We start from the raw sequence: 16,793 nt of genomic DNA on the forward strand, positions 1-16,793 counted from the left end.
GAGCGTCACTGACTCAGCTCCACAAGCAGCAGGCTGACTTCCGGCATCGTGCAGGCAAGGGGAGAGGGGCCCAGGCGATGACACCAAAGGCTTTCCAGGGTCAGCTCAGCGAGCACCTCGCTCTTGATGTCCCTGTTCCTCCCACTGCCGGCACTGCCAGCCCTGCCAGCCCTGTCTTGGCTGCTGAGGCCCCGCCGAGGTCCTGGGCAGACCACACTGTCCTCCCCTGCTCAGCCAGCTGGCAGGCAGTCGCTGACGTGCACCAAGGAGGTACTGCAGACAAATCAACTTCTTTCTCCACGGGGTCTCCCTGGGCCTGGGTCAGGACCAAGACAGCCAGAGAGGGGGGAGCTGGCAGCGAGAGGCTGGGTCGCCCTGCCAGGAACTCGTGGGGCTTGTGCAGGTTTCAGGCAATCCTGTCAGCTGTCACATTAGGGGCAGCTCTACACCGACTCAGAACAGTGCGTGGGGACACTGCAGAGGCAGGAGGGAGGCAGTCAGAGGAGGGTAAGAATGCAGTTCAAAGAAGGAAAGAAGAGTAGAGAGAGAGAAAAGAAGAAAGAAAGAGGGAGGGGAAATAGAGAGGAAGGAAGGGAAACAGAAAAAGGAAGGGAATAAAGAGCGAAAGGAAAAAAAGGAGGGAAAAAGAAAACACAAGAAGGAATGAAAAAGGAAGCTGCTCCCTCGCAGACCCACCTCTGTGCCGTGGTGGGAACGGAGTGAGGGGCTGCGCTGGCTCCCAGGACCCCCGGCCTCCGTCCTCAGCAGGGATTGATGCAGGAGGGAAAGAACACTGGGGGGTGGGCCCCCTGCTTGTCCTGAATGAGGAGTGACTTCGCCAAGCCTCTCCTGACCCACACCCACCCAGGGGGGCTCCCAGAAGGTGGGGATCAGCCTCTTTTCTCCAATCTGTGGAAACTCCCAGCACCCACCTGGTGCTCTCTGCCTGCCCCCCAATCCTCACTGTCCACAGCATTGAAAACAACTCGCAGCCCGAGTCAGACAGATTAAGGTCTCCTTGGGGGCTCCTCTACGGAAGACACGTCACCAATCCACGGTGCACACAACACAGACAACTCGCAACGTCCTGAGTGGGCAGCGGGATTTGTGGCACCAGCTCCGGGCTGCCTTGTCCCTGCCAAGAGGCGTGTCTCTGACTAAGCCTCTCTCTCCTCCGCGGAGGGCCAGCAACGACAATGGGCCGGGGAACGCTGATTTGCTTTTCTACCAGCCAAACAGAATCAGGGAATAGAAACGAAAACAAATAAAACTAAAACATAAGTCTGCAACTTACAAACACAGTGATTCCATATGGTTCAGCATATACATACTACAGAACCAAGCCGTATTGTGATGTATCCACGCAGTTGGATATTTTCTGCTATGGCTTGCTTCTAGAAATAAAGGTAGCCAAGCAATGACTAGAAACAAAAGAGATAATCGAGCCGAGTCCTGATCGGAATGCCAGAGGACCACGTGCATGAGGGGTTCTCAGACTCTGCTGTGTGTCGGAAACACCTGGACAGCTAATGAGGAACGAAGAGCACTAGGGCTGTCCAGCTATGGCGGCCGGGCCTGCGTGTGTCTGCCGAGTTCCAGTGTGATTCTGACTCTCACCACTGTTTGAGAGGCACTGACAGCAGGACCAAGTTCCAAGTTTCACTCAAGAGATGTGGTTTAAAAGCAGCTGCAGTAGCTCAGGAACAATGAGCTGGGAGGATTTCTAGGTCAGCCTCAGGGACAAGTGTCCCCCCAGACTCATGTACCCGGGGCTGCTTGGGCTCAGTGGGCTTCCTCCCTCTGGCCCCCAGCCCCGGGCAGGGGCCCGCACTTACTGGTGAGGACCTTGAGGGTGAAGGGGTTCTTCTGCTGGATGGTGTGGGTGAAGTGGAAGCGGGCGTTGCAGCTGTAGTCGGTCTGCATGTCCTGCAGCATCACGTTAGAGAAATACAGGTCTCCGTTATGGCCCTGGGAGACGCGCTTGTCTTGGGTGATGGGCTCCATGGCTGCAAGGAAGCAGAGGTACGCTGGGAGGTTAGTAGCCATGGCAACGGTCACAGTCAGCATCACGGTCCGTCGATTGAGCACTCACAGCAGGCCAGGTGGGGGCAGGAACTTGACATTTTTTTAGTCCAATCCTCTCAATTCTGAAGTAGGGCTTATTCCCATTTTACAGATAAGAAAGGAGAGGATTTAACATGTGCTGGGTTGCCAAGGCAGTGAGGGGAGAGCAGGATTTTAGTTGCAGACCTGCCTGCCCACCATGCCGATGGTCACAACCACACTTTTCTCTTTTTTTTTTCCTGCTGATTTCCTTCCTTCCCTTTCTTTCTTTCTTCCTTCCTTTTCCCTTCCCTCTCTCTCTCCTTCCCCATTTCCTTTCCTTTCCTTTCTTCCTTTCTGCCTTCTTTTCTTTCTCCTTCTTTTCGAGATGGGGTCTCACTGTTGCTCAGGCTGCTCTCAAACTCTTGAGCTCAAGCAATCCCCCTGCCTTAGCCTCCCAGAGTGCTAGGATTACAGGCGTGAGCCACCGTGCCCGGCAGGCCACACTTTTCTTAAGCTGAGGCTTGAAGGCTGCATGTCTTGTGCAGGCAGAAGAGACAGGAGCCAAGAGGTTTTCAAGTAGCAGGAAGAGTGTGTGCTGAAGGCTAAGAGCACAGAGCCTGCTCAGGGGTCTGGGGGAAGGGGCGGGAGAAGGCTGGGAGAGGCAGAGAGACCAGATCAGGAAGGGGACCATGTGCCGGGGAAAGGAGTCTGGACTTTCTTTGAGGCAATGGAGGAGCCAATGAAGGACTTTAAGCAGATGAGTGGAACTATCAGATTCATGTTTTTAGAACGAGCAGTGAGGCCTGTTGCGGACCATTGCTGTAACCGAGGGAAAATGGTGGTGGCCCAGGCTGGGGAGATGTCAGAGAGATGGAAAGAAGAGGTCTGAGATCTGCTGGGGAGGGAGCGTGGACACAACGTGGTGATGAGTGTGGTGTGGGCATGGGAGGGGGAGGCTGAACTGTCAATGAGCAAACTGAGCCACTGCCCGGCAGCCGGGCAGCCTTCCCCATCACGTGCACTGTGATGCGGGAAGAGGCGATGGTGACCGAGCACAAAGCCACCCTCAGAACAGCAGAACGGCTCATGACGCTGCCCCACGGACAGGGCAGCGTCCTCGGGAAGCAGGCTGGGGAGCACTCAGGGAGGGACAGAGTGACGGTGACAGGCAGGCGGGCAGCGGCACGCACAGACTGACGCACAGAGAGGCAGCAGCCCTCTGTTTCCCTTCGTCTTGCCTCTCCTGTCATTTTAATTGGAAACATGAGAAGAAACTGAGTCCAGAGAGGCTGAATGAGCCTCATGGCCACTGTGCATCTGCTTCCTACAGGTCAAGGTCTTTAGCTCGGGCAAGCCCCTCCCCATTTAACACACCCGCCCCGCTCCCTAAGATTAAAATATAAATAAACCGCCGGGCCCCCCAAACTCACAGCTGCTCATCCAGAAGATGACTGGGGACGGAAGTCCGGGCGGGGGGTTGCACTGGAGCGTCAAGGGGGCACCTTCTTGGACCACGACAGGGTCCAGGTTTTCCTTGGGCCACAGGGGAGATTCTGGGGAGAAGCAGACAAGGCGGGTGGAGTGAGGGAGCCGCTGGGCCGGGCCAAGGAGCAGGGCCAGAGGCGGGCATGCGAGGGGGCAGGGGGAGGGCAACCGGACAAGGAGGGAGGTGAGAGGAGGGTGGGGGGCACGTGAGCCCACTTGAGGGGCAGCCCTGGAGAGGCAGGAGCGGGGAGGCCTTTCGTCAGGTGGCTGCACATCCTCAAAGGTGCCTCCTCCTGTCCCCTCTCCTATGCCCAGAGTGGCCAGTGTCCTTACTGCAGACTCTGGTTTGGAAGTTTCCTTTCCCAGAAAACTTTCCGAGTTGGGGGAGATGCATGGAGAGCATCAAAGCACCCGCTGGCGAGGGCAGGGGTGGCCCTTCCGGAATGACCTTCCATGCCCCGCCATCTACCCAGGAGCAGGGCATTTCGGCCCCAGCTCATCTACTCACTAGACACCTGCAGGCGGATCCTATTGGACAGGGCCGTGCCGAACTTGTTGCGGGCGAAGCACTGGTATTCCCCCTCGTATTCCTCCGGCCGCCCGCCACTGCGGAAGTCGATCACCAGGGTCCCAGATCTCCTCCTCATGGACACCCGGGGGTCCTTGGCGACGTTGAAGAACCTGCTGTTCCTAGTCCAGTGGAAGCTGTGGGCGATGGGGGCAGGGCAACCAAGACCAACGGGGTGGGCTCCGGGCAGATCTCAGACTCCTGGCCCCGGCGCAGCACCAAACTTCCCGCTCTCAGCCCCACTGCCACACCCCCATGCCAACGGGTGCCTGCCTGGCTGAGCACAAGAACCATCTGGGGAACTTGGTAACATGCAAAGGCCAGGCCCCCCCCAGGTGAATCTCCAGCCAAGGCCCAGAGTGGTAGATACTCAAGTAGCCACGGTGGGACTAGGCTCTTTAAGTACAGAACTGAGGCCTTGGCAGTTTGAGAAGTTTCTGTTCATGTCCTCTGCCCGCTTTTCGATAGGGTTGTTTGATTTTTTCTTGCTGATTTTCCTGAGTTATATGTAGATTCTAGTTATCAGCCCTTTACCGCATGTCATGTCTGGGTCTGACTCCTGCATGAGGTTCCTGAAAGGGCCAGTCTGTGGATGCCGCTTTGAGGATGGGGACAGGTAACACCTGCTGTGTCTCCAATGCTTATCATTTGGTAGAAACAAACTTGGCCTTACAGGCCTGGGTTTCAATCTGGATTCTGCCCCTTTCAAGCCAGGTGACTTTGGAAAAGGGACTTAAAATCTCTGTGCTCTGTTGCACCCCCGCTTCAGGAGGACATCGGTTCTTCCCCAGAGGGCAGGTAGGTGGCTGAACAAGACAATGTGAGTAACAGCACCTCACACCAAGCCTGGACCGAGCGGCTTCCGACCCATGTCTGCTGGCATCTCATTTAGTCTTAATGAGCGTACAGACCGAGCTGCTGGGAAGAGGAACTTCCTACAAGCTAAACATGGGGCGGATGATGGGAACATAAGGTAGGGGAAAGAACATTATACTGCAAGTCAGGAAAGTTAATATCTAGTCCTGGTTCTTGGTATGAACTTAAGCCACTTAGGTTTTTGGCCCCCACTTTCCTCATCAGCTAAATTTCCTCGTTACCTAAATTGTACCTTCCACCTAGTAGGTGCCTACTGAATGCTGTTTGAGGGGATGAATCTGATTTCTCAGCTGCCTTATTCATCATCAGGCCCAGGGGCAAGGGCGGGGGCTCCCATGGCCTCTTCGGAGGCCGCTTTCCCTCCACTCACCTGGGGGCAGGGTTTCCCTTGGCTTCGCACTCGATCAGGATGTTATCGCGGGGGTCCACGATGTGGTCCTTCACCGATTGCTTGGTGATGGTCGGCGGCTGGGTCACTGCAACAGTGCACATGCGGCCAGTCAGGGCTGCAGGCCCTGCCCGGGGCCTGGCTTGGGAAATGGCTGAGCTTACGAGCTTCAGGGGCCATGCACACAGCAGGCAAGCAGGGGTGAACAGGGCCCCAGTCCAGAGACCCAGCTTCTTAAATGGGGCCACAGGAATGGAGGTGGGCGTCAAAGGCTAAGCATAAGAAGGATCCCTTAGAAAGATCCCACAGTATCCCTAGGCGAGATGGAAGGCCAGACTTTTGTTTTACCCATTTTTACGTTCCAATGCTTAGCACAACGCACAACAGTTCTTGATAAATATTTGTTGAATGAGTAGGGGAACAAAAAGCGGCTAAATTTCCAGAGCTTAGGGGTCATGGTGGTTCTGAGCCCTAGAGGCTCAAGAGATGGCCAGACTATGGGGAGGCTAGGGCAGAAAGAGGCTTTAGTCCCCAAGAACTTCCCAGGGACTTGTCTGCAGGTCAAGGAGCCAGATCCTCTCATTGTAGGTCCTGAGCTCCGGCATTCTACCCTGGGCCCCGCGCCAGCCACCCGAAGATGGGGCAGCAGCAGCTGTGGGGCACCTCAGCTTCGATCCGAAGACCCTCCTCTCACCACCTGCTCCTCTGCCTTCCCCAGCAAGAGGATGCCGTGGAAAGCCTCTTTCCTTCCTGTATCGTAAAGGACCTCGCTCCAGGGCGCTGGCGTCCAGAAATCCCAGCACAAGTCCCAGCAGGCCCGGGAGAGAGGCCGTTGACGCCCAGACATCTCCTCACCCCTCGTTCCTCCCTCCCGCCTCCCGGAGGCACAGGTGCAGAGAGGCGTGCGGGGGACTTACGCTCATTCTGAATGCTTGCTGTTAGTTCCGCGGTGGGTTAGCATTGCGGGGGGAGAGAAGAAGAACATCGTTATCGCACACCGCCGCCGCACAGGCATCCTCACGCCCCAGCATGCAGGGAGGGGTGAGGCGGGCTTGAGGAGGGCGCCGAGTGCAGTGCTCCCCTCCTCGCTGCACGGCGCAGTGGGAGAGCCAAGCAGGGTTGGGAACAGACCCCGCAAGTGCTTCACGGAGAAGGCCATGCTTCCCCCGGGAGACCAAAACTTAACAGTGGAGCAGAAAGACCAGCTTCTGACCAAAGGAAGGTGTCGCCAGGGAAGTCCACGTATCCAAAATGACAATGCTGCTTAAAGGAGACTCTGAAGATGCTTCCTGCCATCTGATGCCAGCGAGGAAAGGGGGCTCTGTGCCCCACGGTGCAAGGGGGAGGCTGAGGGCAAGACCGAGGTGCCAGGCAGGGGCAGATCTGAGCCACTGCTGCAAGGCAAAGCTCCCAGGCCTCCCTCCCCCCACTACACCCTCTTCCCTGCCACACACGGAAGCACCTGCTCTCCTCACCATCTCCTCCCTTCCCGTCCTTCGGAAGACTCTAGGGAAAGGTGAATTATTGTTGCCCTATTCACGGGCACTGTTCCTACTCACAGTACATCGTCCTACAGAAATCCCACTTCTCAACGCGAGACTCCAGGCACAAAGCACAACCTACTGCTCCTTTCCGCGCTTTTCACAAAGGGGAGAAAGAGGCAGGTGGCACAAACATTCTCCAGCGTTCACCTGAAATGTGCACGTGTTCATACGAGTGTGCTCCCGTGTAGGTGCGTGCATGGGTTTAGGTCAGGGCTTCTCGAACTTTAACAAGCTCGTGCATCGCCTGGGATCCGGTTAAGATGCAGGTTCGGATTCAGTTGGTCTGGGGCGGGGCCTGGGATTCCGCATTTCTGACAAGCGCCTAGTTGATGCTGGCGCTGGTGGTGTGTGGACCGTGCTTTGGATAACAGGGTTTTAGGTGGCATGTTCTTTGGGGGGAGAAGGTCTTGGTTAAAATTTGTCTGCAGAAAAGAGAACATGTGTTGCTGTAACTTTTAAAAATGTCTTTTCTGATTATATCAGAGAGTAGCGTGACATTCTCATTTCAGGCTGGCACAGACGTCAGATAGCTTTGCAGGCTTCGCGGGCTGACTTTTCAGAGTGAGGCCTTCCTGCGGAGAGGGGGGGCTGCCGGCATCAGGGCAGGGCCATGGTGACCCTGAGGCCTTCCAACGTCACTGCAGTGAGATGTGGAAGAGGACGCGGGGGTTCAGAGAGGGCAGCCAGGAGCAGCAAGAGTTAAGCTGGGACCAGGAGATGTAGGAAGAGGGACAGAGAGGAGGGGTGAAGCGTAGCAGGACGCACGCCTGGCTATACGCCACCAGTAAAGGAAAGTCTCGAGAGTGAGACCCAGAAAAGGTCCAAAATACTTCTCAAGCAGGCCGGGGACGTGTGGACCCTGGAGCACGGAAGAGATGTTTTGCTTTACCGTCTGCCCAGGGCTGCCTGGGCAGGAGACTAAAAGGAGTGAGAAGTCCAGGGGAAAAGCAAAAACTGACGGTTTCTGAACACAGGCCCCCGGAGCTGCTGCTGCAGCATCTTCATCCATGTATGATTTCCCTGCAGGGCCCCAATAAAGATAATTCTGGAAAGACTGAAAGCCAGTGGGATTGGGCACGGCGGGTGGGGCATTAAGAAGGGGCCGTTCTCAGGAGAGGCAGGGCTAACACTGGAGCCCGCTCCTTGGAACCCCGAGTCCAGGCCCCTGGCTTCTTTGTTCAGGACACAGTTGCTACCTTCCGGGGCCTTACCCCAGCTGGAAAGGCTGACAACGGACTCCTTGGAGCCCACGTGGGCGTCAAACCTCTCTCTTATAGAGTTGGAGGCTGGTACAATGGAAAGAGCCTAGACATCATCCCAGGAATCTCAAACCCAAAGGAAAGAAGTCACGTGGTTAAGATCACACAGGCAGTCTGCTGCAGAGCTAGCATGAGAACCAGCTCTCCCGATGCCCGGTCCAGAGCTCTTCTTACAAATCTATCCTTGGTCAGAGCCAGGTGGGGCCTCAGGCCACTGTTCTCCTTGACATGTTGGACAAAGGTGAGTGAGAGGTAAGACCATGGGTGCTGGAGGCTCAGGGCAGCTAGAGCTGGCTGGATGCTGTCCCCAGCCCCACACTGACCGCCACGCCAGGGGCCTCCGGAGAATCTACTTGTCTAAAGGAGTAACGGTATCTGTAGTCACCACTGTGCTGCCAAGGAATTTGTTACAGGGACAGAATCAACCCAGAAGACTGGCTGCCACAGGAAGATGGCAGCGGGGACAGCCTGTCTAGGGACAAGGATGACCAAGCTCCTACCCAGTGTCACCCCACCTGCCTTCTCTCCTCCTTTGGAATTTGCTGCACGGTGATGTCCAGTGGAGGATGAATTTGCTCTTTTGTCTTCCAAGGGGGAGGAAAAGGCTCCAATCGAGCTCTGCAGGGGTGAGGCAGCGGCCTGCCCCGCTGCCAGGTTTCTTCACTCACGCATCTCTTTTCTCTCCCTGCTCTGACACTCACGACCTCTGGCACCCATCCTGCCCCTCAGGAGCAGAGTGCGTGTGTGTGTGTGTGTGTGTGTGTGTGTGTGTGTGCGCGCGCGCACGCGTGCGCCCAGGCTATCCTGCAGCGTTATTGGGGAGGGAGGTGGGAAGGAAGTGTCCCTGACACTCCCCTCCCCTCCTCTGCGCGTTCCTAGGAGAAAACTGCGGAGCCTCCTGGATGCCAGGAGGACGGGGACCAGCAGACTCTCTTTTTGGCAAACCCAGTCTGGTTGATGAGACGACTCTTTGCTTTTTTCAAAGGTCCTGCTGTTCTTGGGGCTGGGTGGGAGGGGTGCGTGTGACTCCGTTGGCAACGCAGTGGGAGCCGAGGCCGGGATTGTGCAGGAGCCCAGGGCTCTGTTCCGGGAAGCCTGCTGCCCCAAACCACCCCAGCAGCAGTGACGCCCTGCCCGCGAGGCACCGATGACGCCCCAAGGGCCAAGTGAGTAGAAGCCACGCCTGGCAGGCCGGCCCCCCTAGCCAACGTTGAGAAGGCCTGATCTTTCCTCAGCCCGGGCTGACACAGAAGATGGGCTCTGCTCACACGGGAGGTCTGTCAAGCTGGGCCCGGCAGGAGGAAGAAACCTGCTGAAGAGAACCTCCTCCCAGGGCCACTGGGTCCTCTCGGAAGGGCTTGCCTCTCTGTTGTCTTCTGTTCGGCTTCTGTGGACTCCGGGACACGTTGCTAAGGCCATCGTGTCCGCAGCAACCAGGGAAGTGCAGTATGTATGCGGCTTGCTCTGGGCGGCCCGGGCCTCCTGCCCTGACACGGAATGGTGTCGCAGAAGGACTCGCCTCCCCATCAGAGAGGTGCTGTGGTCACATCCTGGCTCTGCCGCCTACCTGTTTTCTAACCCGTAAGCTAAGGGTGACACCTCCTTGGTGGATCAGCCGTGACAATCACGAGCAATAAGACACGTACGGCACTTTGCGCTCTGCCTGCCATATGGCAGCTGCAATCCCAGCGAGTTCCAAGAAGGACTAAAAGGAGGCGGGATGAGGAGGTAGGGGTGGGGCACGTCAGGCGCCAAACTGGGGGCGTTAAGAGACCTGGATTCTCTCTGACCCTATCACGCGTTTGCTGTGTGACTCTGAGCTGGCAAAGGCTTGGGTTTCCATGAATACAACGTGGACGAGATGGAGGTGGGTCCTCCTGGCCCTCCTAAGGGACACTGCAATGGGGAGACGGTGGCAGGGAGGTCAGGGCACTCTCGGCTCACGGCACCACAGTGGTACCTTGGAGAGCCTGACTGTTTGGGCTCCTGCCGTGTCTCTGTGTCCAGCAGGCTTTAGAAGTCCCGATTCTTAACACAGACGCCACAGCCATCTGTTTCTAGGCTCACCGTGCAGGAGCCCCTCACTCACTGGCCCCGGGGACCCAAGTGGCAGCTGAGTGAGTGAGCAGAAGCGGCAGAAGAGAAATGAGCCTTCACCGCTTCCTTGATAACCCAATTTCCTCTGCACCCTCCTCCTCTCCAGGGACACGGCCTTACTACGTTCCTTATTACATCGTCTGCCTGCGACTGTTAATGAGAAACTCTCCTTGAGCCAGCCGAGCAGACGGTAGCCATGGGAACATTCCTTTCACAACTCTCCTCTCCTTCCTCCCTGTGCGTGTGCACACACGTGGGTGCGTACACACACACACACACACACACACACACACACGCAAGCCCACATACCTGGAGCTGTCATGGGGGCAGCAGGGCCCTGCCCATCTTGCCTTTGGGTCTTACAGTTGCTACTGGCCCCTCCTCTGGGGCAGTTGTTATTGGTGAAGTGGTGTGTGACGAGGGCTGAGACACCTGCCACTCTTTTCCCAACAATGCTAACTCCAGGACCACGGGCCTGGCTTTGGAGAGCTCAGTGGGGACTTCGTGGAGTCTGTATTACTCTCCCACCCCTCCCCAGACATCTGTCAATTGGAGAGGGCCCAAGCCAATGTTGGCATCACATGGCTCCATCTATTCCTTGATGCAGCAAACAGAGGTCAGAGGTGGTGTGACCACATCTTAGCACCAGGATGCTAAGACTGCCCAGCAGCAGTGTCAAAATTGTGGCGAAGGTGACCAAGCAGCATGGGTGGCAATCAATGGCCCGTTTATGAACCCAGCAATAGAGATGGCTGGTGGAGACACAGCTGACAGGTCAGCATTTTAAGCCCCTTACTTCATGATTCTGATGGCCAAATAATGCACAGCCATGAGAAACAGAATGACAGGGCTTTTACTTTTCATCTTTATTACAGGAAAGTTGAAAATGAGCAGAAAGAATCCGTGCCTGGTTCTCCCATGGAGGCATTATAACGGGGCACTACTTCAATGTCTCATTCAGCCATGTCTTTTGCAAGGATAATTCCCCTCCCAGCCCTTCCCAGGCCTTCCGTCCTCCTGATTAATCCAGCTAGGAGGGCCTGAGGGTCCAGTTTTAGATAGATCGGACCTTAGAAAGGCAAGTAAGAACAGTCCACCACACCTGACCCTGGAACCTGCTTCTGTGGACTCTGGGGGCAGAGGGACAAAGTCCAAGTGGCACTCAGAATTCCAAGCCCTGCCACCTCTGGTCCCCCTCAGCACCGGCTCAGCCACAGCCGAGGACCAGCCCTGTGGCGCATAGGCTCAGCTTGCCAAACACGAGCCTGTGCCAGTTCTCTGGAGAGTAATCCTGCTCTGAATCTCAGAATCCACTGCCGCCCCCCCCCAAACCTCCCCGAAAGAACCTAAACCCCCCCAAACCCCCCTCCCCTCCTCTGCCCAAAATCAGGAGTGAAAGAGAAGAGGATGGAGCAGGACTCACGATCCATAGGGATCTCGATGGCTCCGCCAAGACCGAGGAGGCAGAGGAGGAAGGCTGCGTGCACCCAGGGCGGCGGCTGCTGCTGCCTGGCCATCCTCAGCGCCAGGCCCCGCTCCCGGCTCCCCAGCCCTCGGGGTCTTGCTGCCTCCAGCCGCTGTAACGGGGCCTCCCAGACAGAGCTCAGCTGGGGAAAGAAACACAACAGCAAGTGAGTTTAGCTTGAACTTGCGATTTGCTCTAGTAACCCCCTCAGTCACAGGATAACATTCTGGAACAGGGTTTCTTACCCTCAACACTATTGACATTTGGGACCGAACGATTCTTGGCGTGGGGAACTGTCTTATGCATGGTAGCATGTTTAGCAGCATCCCTAGCCTCTACCCGCTAGACGCCAGTAGAGCTCTCCCTCTGCCACCGCCAATCAAAAATGTCTCTAGACATTGCCAACTGTCCCCTGAAGGGCAAACCACCCCCAGTTGAGAGCCTCTGTTACAGCAGAAAGGGCAGCTCTGCACAGAACAGTCATGAAAACAAACACTGGCCCACTGGCCTGCAGGGCCAGCATCCGGAAGACATGAGCTGAGCTGGTAAGAAAGGCGCCAATCGCCAATCTCACAGCCTCTCTGAAACACGGGTGTTGAGCGTGCCTGGGGCTGAGTGTGTTTGGAACGGAGGCACAGAGAGGAGATCACACCCATGTCCTTGGGTCCCAGGGTGAGGGGGTCAGGGTGATGTTGGCAGCCCTGGGGATCATGGGTTAGATAGGTAAAAACTTGGTTGCCCAAAGGACTTTGTTTTTTATTAACGATTTCTGCAAATATTTTGTGCAGCTAAGTTGCAGTAGTCTCTGATGTTGTCCTTTACAGATAATAGCAGTGGTGAGACAAAGACCCAGAAGAAATGGGCCTCAGGTGGTCGGCAGAATGAGCAGCATTTATGACAGCCCAAAGCTCACATTCTCAAGCACAAGAAGTCATCCCAGGGCTTACAGGGATGGGGTTAAAAACGGCTGTGCAGGAATCCTGGAATGGATCCTTAAGAGACAAATCCTTCTTCTTCCCCTTCTCCTGAGAGAGAAGAGCAAGAAGGGCCTGCAGCTGAGACTCAGATACAGAGCTTTAAGGTTACTCGAGGCTCTGAAACATGGACTCTTAAAAATTGGTCCAGTTTGCTGTTCTACCTTGGTGCCAAGTCAAAGAGGAAGGAGGAGGAGCTGCTCTTGAACTCCTCCAGCTTCCCTGGACTAAATAGCTACCTATCAAATGGACACACCATCCTCCTGCAGTTGTATTTGGCAGCAACTTGAAGCCACCTCCCATCCATCCTGGCTGAGGGTGCAGAGGACAGGGACAGGGCCCCAGGGCTTGCAGTATGGGAGGGCAACAGATCCAAAGCCACCCATCTGGAGACCTGGAGCGGAATACAGGTCACCCACCGATCATTGTAAAGGACGAGGAACCTCCTCTGTGCCAGGGTATGGGGCAAGCTGAAGGATTCCAATTCACATTTTAGCAGTTTTTTTCCTGGATGTGCCCCCAACCTCGTATATATTTCTGGGCTCCATCCACTTGCCTCCCCTCCCACTGCTACCACTCTGGTTTTGGTCGCCATGATTTCATGCCAGAGTTATTGCAACAGCTTCCTAAGTGGACTCTCTGCTTCCATTCTTTTTTCCCCCCTGCAGTATTCTTTTTTGCTTTTATTATTTTTAATTGATACATAATAATCATGCATATTAATGGGGTACTGTGTGATATTTTCTGCATCCACTCTTGCCCCTCTGACTCACTCTTGCCCACGACCAGAGCTATCATTTCTAAGGGGAAAATGTAAACATGTCACTCCCCTATTCCAAGTCTCGATAGCTCCCTGCTGCTTAGGAGCTAAAGGCAGCATCCTTGACGTGGCTCAGAGGCCCTGCAGAGTGTGCCCCCCGCCTTCTCAGCTCTCGCCACCCCTCGTGTCCTGTGTTCCAGCCGATACTGCTCTTCTACCAGGTCCTTCCACGCATCGCGCTCTGACTCTTGCACAGATTAATCTCTGTCGAGAACGCTGAGTCTGCCCTCTCTTGTTGGGACCTGACTCATGTGTCCCTCGCCTGTGCTCCTGCGCACCCTTTACTCTCCCCATCACGACGCTTTTCACTTTGTATTTATTCCAAAAGCCACTTGTCTGTCTCCCCTATAAAAACGAAGCCTTCCCCCATAAGGGGAAGTGCCCTGTCCTATTATTCTACTCCTAGAATCTATCATAGTACCTAAAACATAGTGGCCCTCAAAAATATGTAATGGATGGATGTACGAATGTATGAAAAAATGAACAAATTAATGAATTAATGACTGAAGAAGACGCTTGGATGTGTTTTTAAAACCTCACGTTTCCCCAGAAAACCACCAGGAGGCGCAGGAGAGCACTTGCTGTGGACCTGGGCTGCATACCGCGAAGGCTACTAATTAGTAGAAGGAAAAAACGCCCGTCCTACACAGATGCTGCATTCTGGCTAGGGAATTACCCAGTTGGAAGAGGGTTAAGAGAGTAGAAAATCTCCCAAGCAGGGACCCTTTGGCTAGAAGGCATCGCAGGAGGTCTTTGGTTCTTCTTCCTGACTCTCTAAGACGGTCCTCACACTGTTCCAAACAGAGCCTGGCAATGCCCCCTCCTTGGCTCATACACCTCCAGAGACCAGACTCTGACCATCCAGCCGGAACTCGGTGTGGAGGGAATCGCACTAGGGGAAGGCTCAGTGTCCCTTCAGCGGGGACCACGGTGATGGCTCTGTCTTGGCTCTGTGACCACCACGCCTGGTTTAGGAGCTGCCAAGCCGTAGGAAGTAATGAGAGAGGAAAGGGTATTGAATTTGCGGAATCTTGATGGAACTAGGAAGCCAGAAGTGATTCGTTAAACCAGAAACACATTGGCAAGAAAAAAGCCCGATTGTTTGGGACATTCTAAACTCACAATTTAATAACGCAGTAGAAAAAGAATATTGAGATAATCACATTTAGCTGTCTAACAATTGTCTCCCCCCGTTACTCTCTGGAACCCAATATTTTCCAACAAAATCTTAAAAGAAGAAAAGAATTTAAACATCATTTAGCTTTATACAATCTCCTGTCATTTCAGATGAGGAAACAAGAGCCCAGAGAGGAGAAGTGACTTGCTCAAGGTTACCCGGCTGGTTGGTGGCAAAGCTAGAAAACAAACCCAGGTCTCTTGACTCCTAGCCCAGGGCTTCTCCACCCACTTTCCTTGCCTTTTTATATACAGGAAAGTACCAGAGTGAGGTTGCTATTTTTAAAAGAAATGTATAATTTGGCAGTTCCTCAAAAAAGTTAAACATAAAATTGCCATATTACTCTGCAATTCTATTCCTAGGTATATGCCCAAAAGAATTAAAAACAGGTACTCCAACAAGTACACGTACACACGTGTTGATAGCAGCATCATTCGCAGTAGCCAAAAGGTGGTAACAGCCCAAATGTCCATCAACGGATGAATAGATAAACAAATTTCAGTATCTACATACCATGAAATGTTATTCAGTCATAAAAAGGAATGAAATACTGATACACGCTACCATGTGGATGAAGCCCCAAAATGTGCTCAGTGAAAGAACCCATACACAAAAGGTCACATGTTGAATGATCCCATATATAAATTTCATGTAAGAAATGTCCAAGGCCAGGAGAGGTGGCTCACGCCTGTAATCCTAGCACTCTGGGAGGCCGAGATGGGAGGATTACTTGAGGCCAGGAGTTTGAGACTAGCCTTAGCAAGAGTGAGATCCCGTCTCTACTAAAAATAGAAAGAAATTAATCGGACAACTAAAAATACATAGAAAAAATTAGCTGGGCATGGTGGCGCATGCCTGTAGTCCCAGCTACTCGGGAAGCTGAGGCAGAAGGATTGCTTGAGCCCAGGAGTTTGAGGTTGCTGTGAGCTAGGCTGACGCCATGGCACTCTAGCCTGGGCAACAGAGTGAGACTCTGTCTCAATAAAAAAAAAAAAAAGAAAAAGAAAAATTAGCCAGGTGCGGTGGTGAGCGCTGGTAGTTCCAGCTACTCAGGAGGCTGAGGCAGGAGGATCACTTGAGCCCAGGAGTCTGAGGTTGCTGTGAGCAATGATGATGCCACTGCGCTCTAGCCCATGTGACAGAGTGAGGGTCTGTCTCAAAAAAAAAAAAGAAAGAAATGCCTGGAATCAGTAGATATGTATAGACAACACAGATCGGTGGTGACGAGAGGCAGAGGGAAGGGGGAAAGGGGAGTAACTGCGTGATGGGTGCAGGGTGTCCTTTGGGGATGACGAAATGTTTTGGAGTGAGACAGAGGCGGCGGTTGCACACACTGTGAATGTCCTAAATGCTACTGAACAGTGCACTTCAAAATGCTCTAGTTTATGCTATGTGAGTTTCACCTCGATAAAAAAGGTGTAATGTAGGTCTCTGTAATGTGCTCATAAAGAGAAAAGAGCAGAGATGAGGGGGGCAGGGTATCTGATACGAGCAAACAGGGGCCTTGGCTCCCCAGGCCGGGCTCGCTCAGCTTGGAAGACGGGAACGCAGTTTGCGACCGTTCCCGCACATCCTGAGGAAGTTTCCATCCAAGTGAAAGGAAAGGGAGAGACTCCACCATCCAACCGGGCAAGGGGTTCTAGTGCTGAGCTGAAAGAACCCAGTGTGGGGTGAGGGCAGAGTGCGGGTGCCCCGCGTCGGCAAGGCCTGCAGTCCCCCTTCCTGACAGCCAGGGAGAAGGGGCGGGGGCAGGGGTCGCTCGCCCACAGCGGTCAAGTTCATTGCCAGCGCAACCTTAGCGACTGCGCAGTCCTGCTCTGCAGCCCAGCCACGTCGTCGCTCAGGGTCCCCGGCCAGCCCTCCCAACGACACGAGAGGTGACAGCGGAGGTGATGGCGGAGGCAGAGAGACGTGTTAATACGACACGCAGGCAGGGGTGTGGTGGGCTCTGGTGAGACCACCCTGGAGAGGGTGAGGAACTGCCACGTCCTACGAGGGAGCGTGGAGGGGAGGCAGGGCCGAAGAAGGGCCACCATGCCTGTCTTCACAAGCCGCCAGAGAGCGTAGAATCGTTCTGTGCAACTCCACAGGGGC

General features: G+C 54.5%; 1 protein-coding gene across 4 annotated transcripts in view; it reads right to left on the reverse strand.

Moving 5' to 3' along the window:
- NFASC (neurofascin) overlaps window positions 1-16,793 on the reverse strand; it is a 163,700-nt gene that overhangs the window by 57,319 nt on the left and 89,588 nt on the right. For 2 of the 4 annotated variants that reach the window (XM_012657834.1, XM_012657835.1), the window contains 6 exons: window positions 11,687-11,870; window positions 6,281-6,298; window positions 5,346-5,451; window positions 4,040-4,236; window positions 3,477-3,599; window positions 1,836-2,006 (listed from right to left, as the gene is read on the reverse strand). In XM_012657834.1, the coding sequence (XP_012513288.1) occupies window positions 1,836-2,006; window positions 3,477-3,599; window positions 4,040-4,236; window positions 5,346-5,451; window positions 6,281-6,298; window positions 11,687-11,780 (709 nt within the window). In that variant the 5' untranslated portion in view covers window positions 11,781-11,870. Of the gene's footprint in view, window positions 1-1,835; window positions 2,007-3,476; window positions 3,600-4,039; window positions 4,237-5,345; window positions 5,452-6,280; window positions 6,299-11,686; window positions 11,871-16,793 lie in introns of those variants that run through there. The other 2 variants (XM_012657832.1, XM_012657836.1) reach the window with 2 other exon arrangements.

Source organism: Propithecus coquereli, unplaced genomic scaffold, assembly GCF_000956105.1.
Source record: "Propithecus coquereli isolate 6110/MARCELLA unplaced genomic scaffold, Pcoq_1.0 Scaffold563, whole genome shotgun sequence".
In the NCBI taxonomy this organism is placed as follows: domain Eukaryota; kingdom Metazoa; phylum Chordata; class Mammalia; order Primates; family Indriidae; genus Propithecus; species Propithecus coquereli.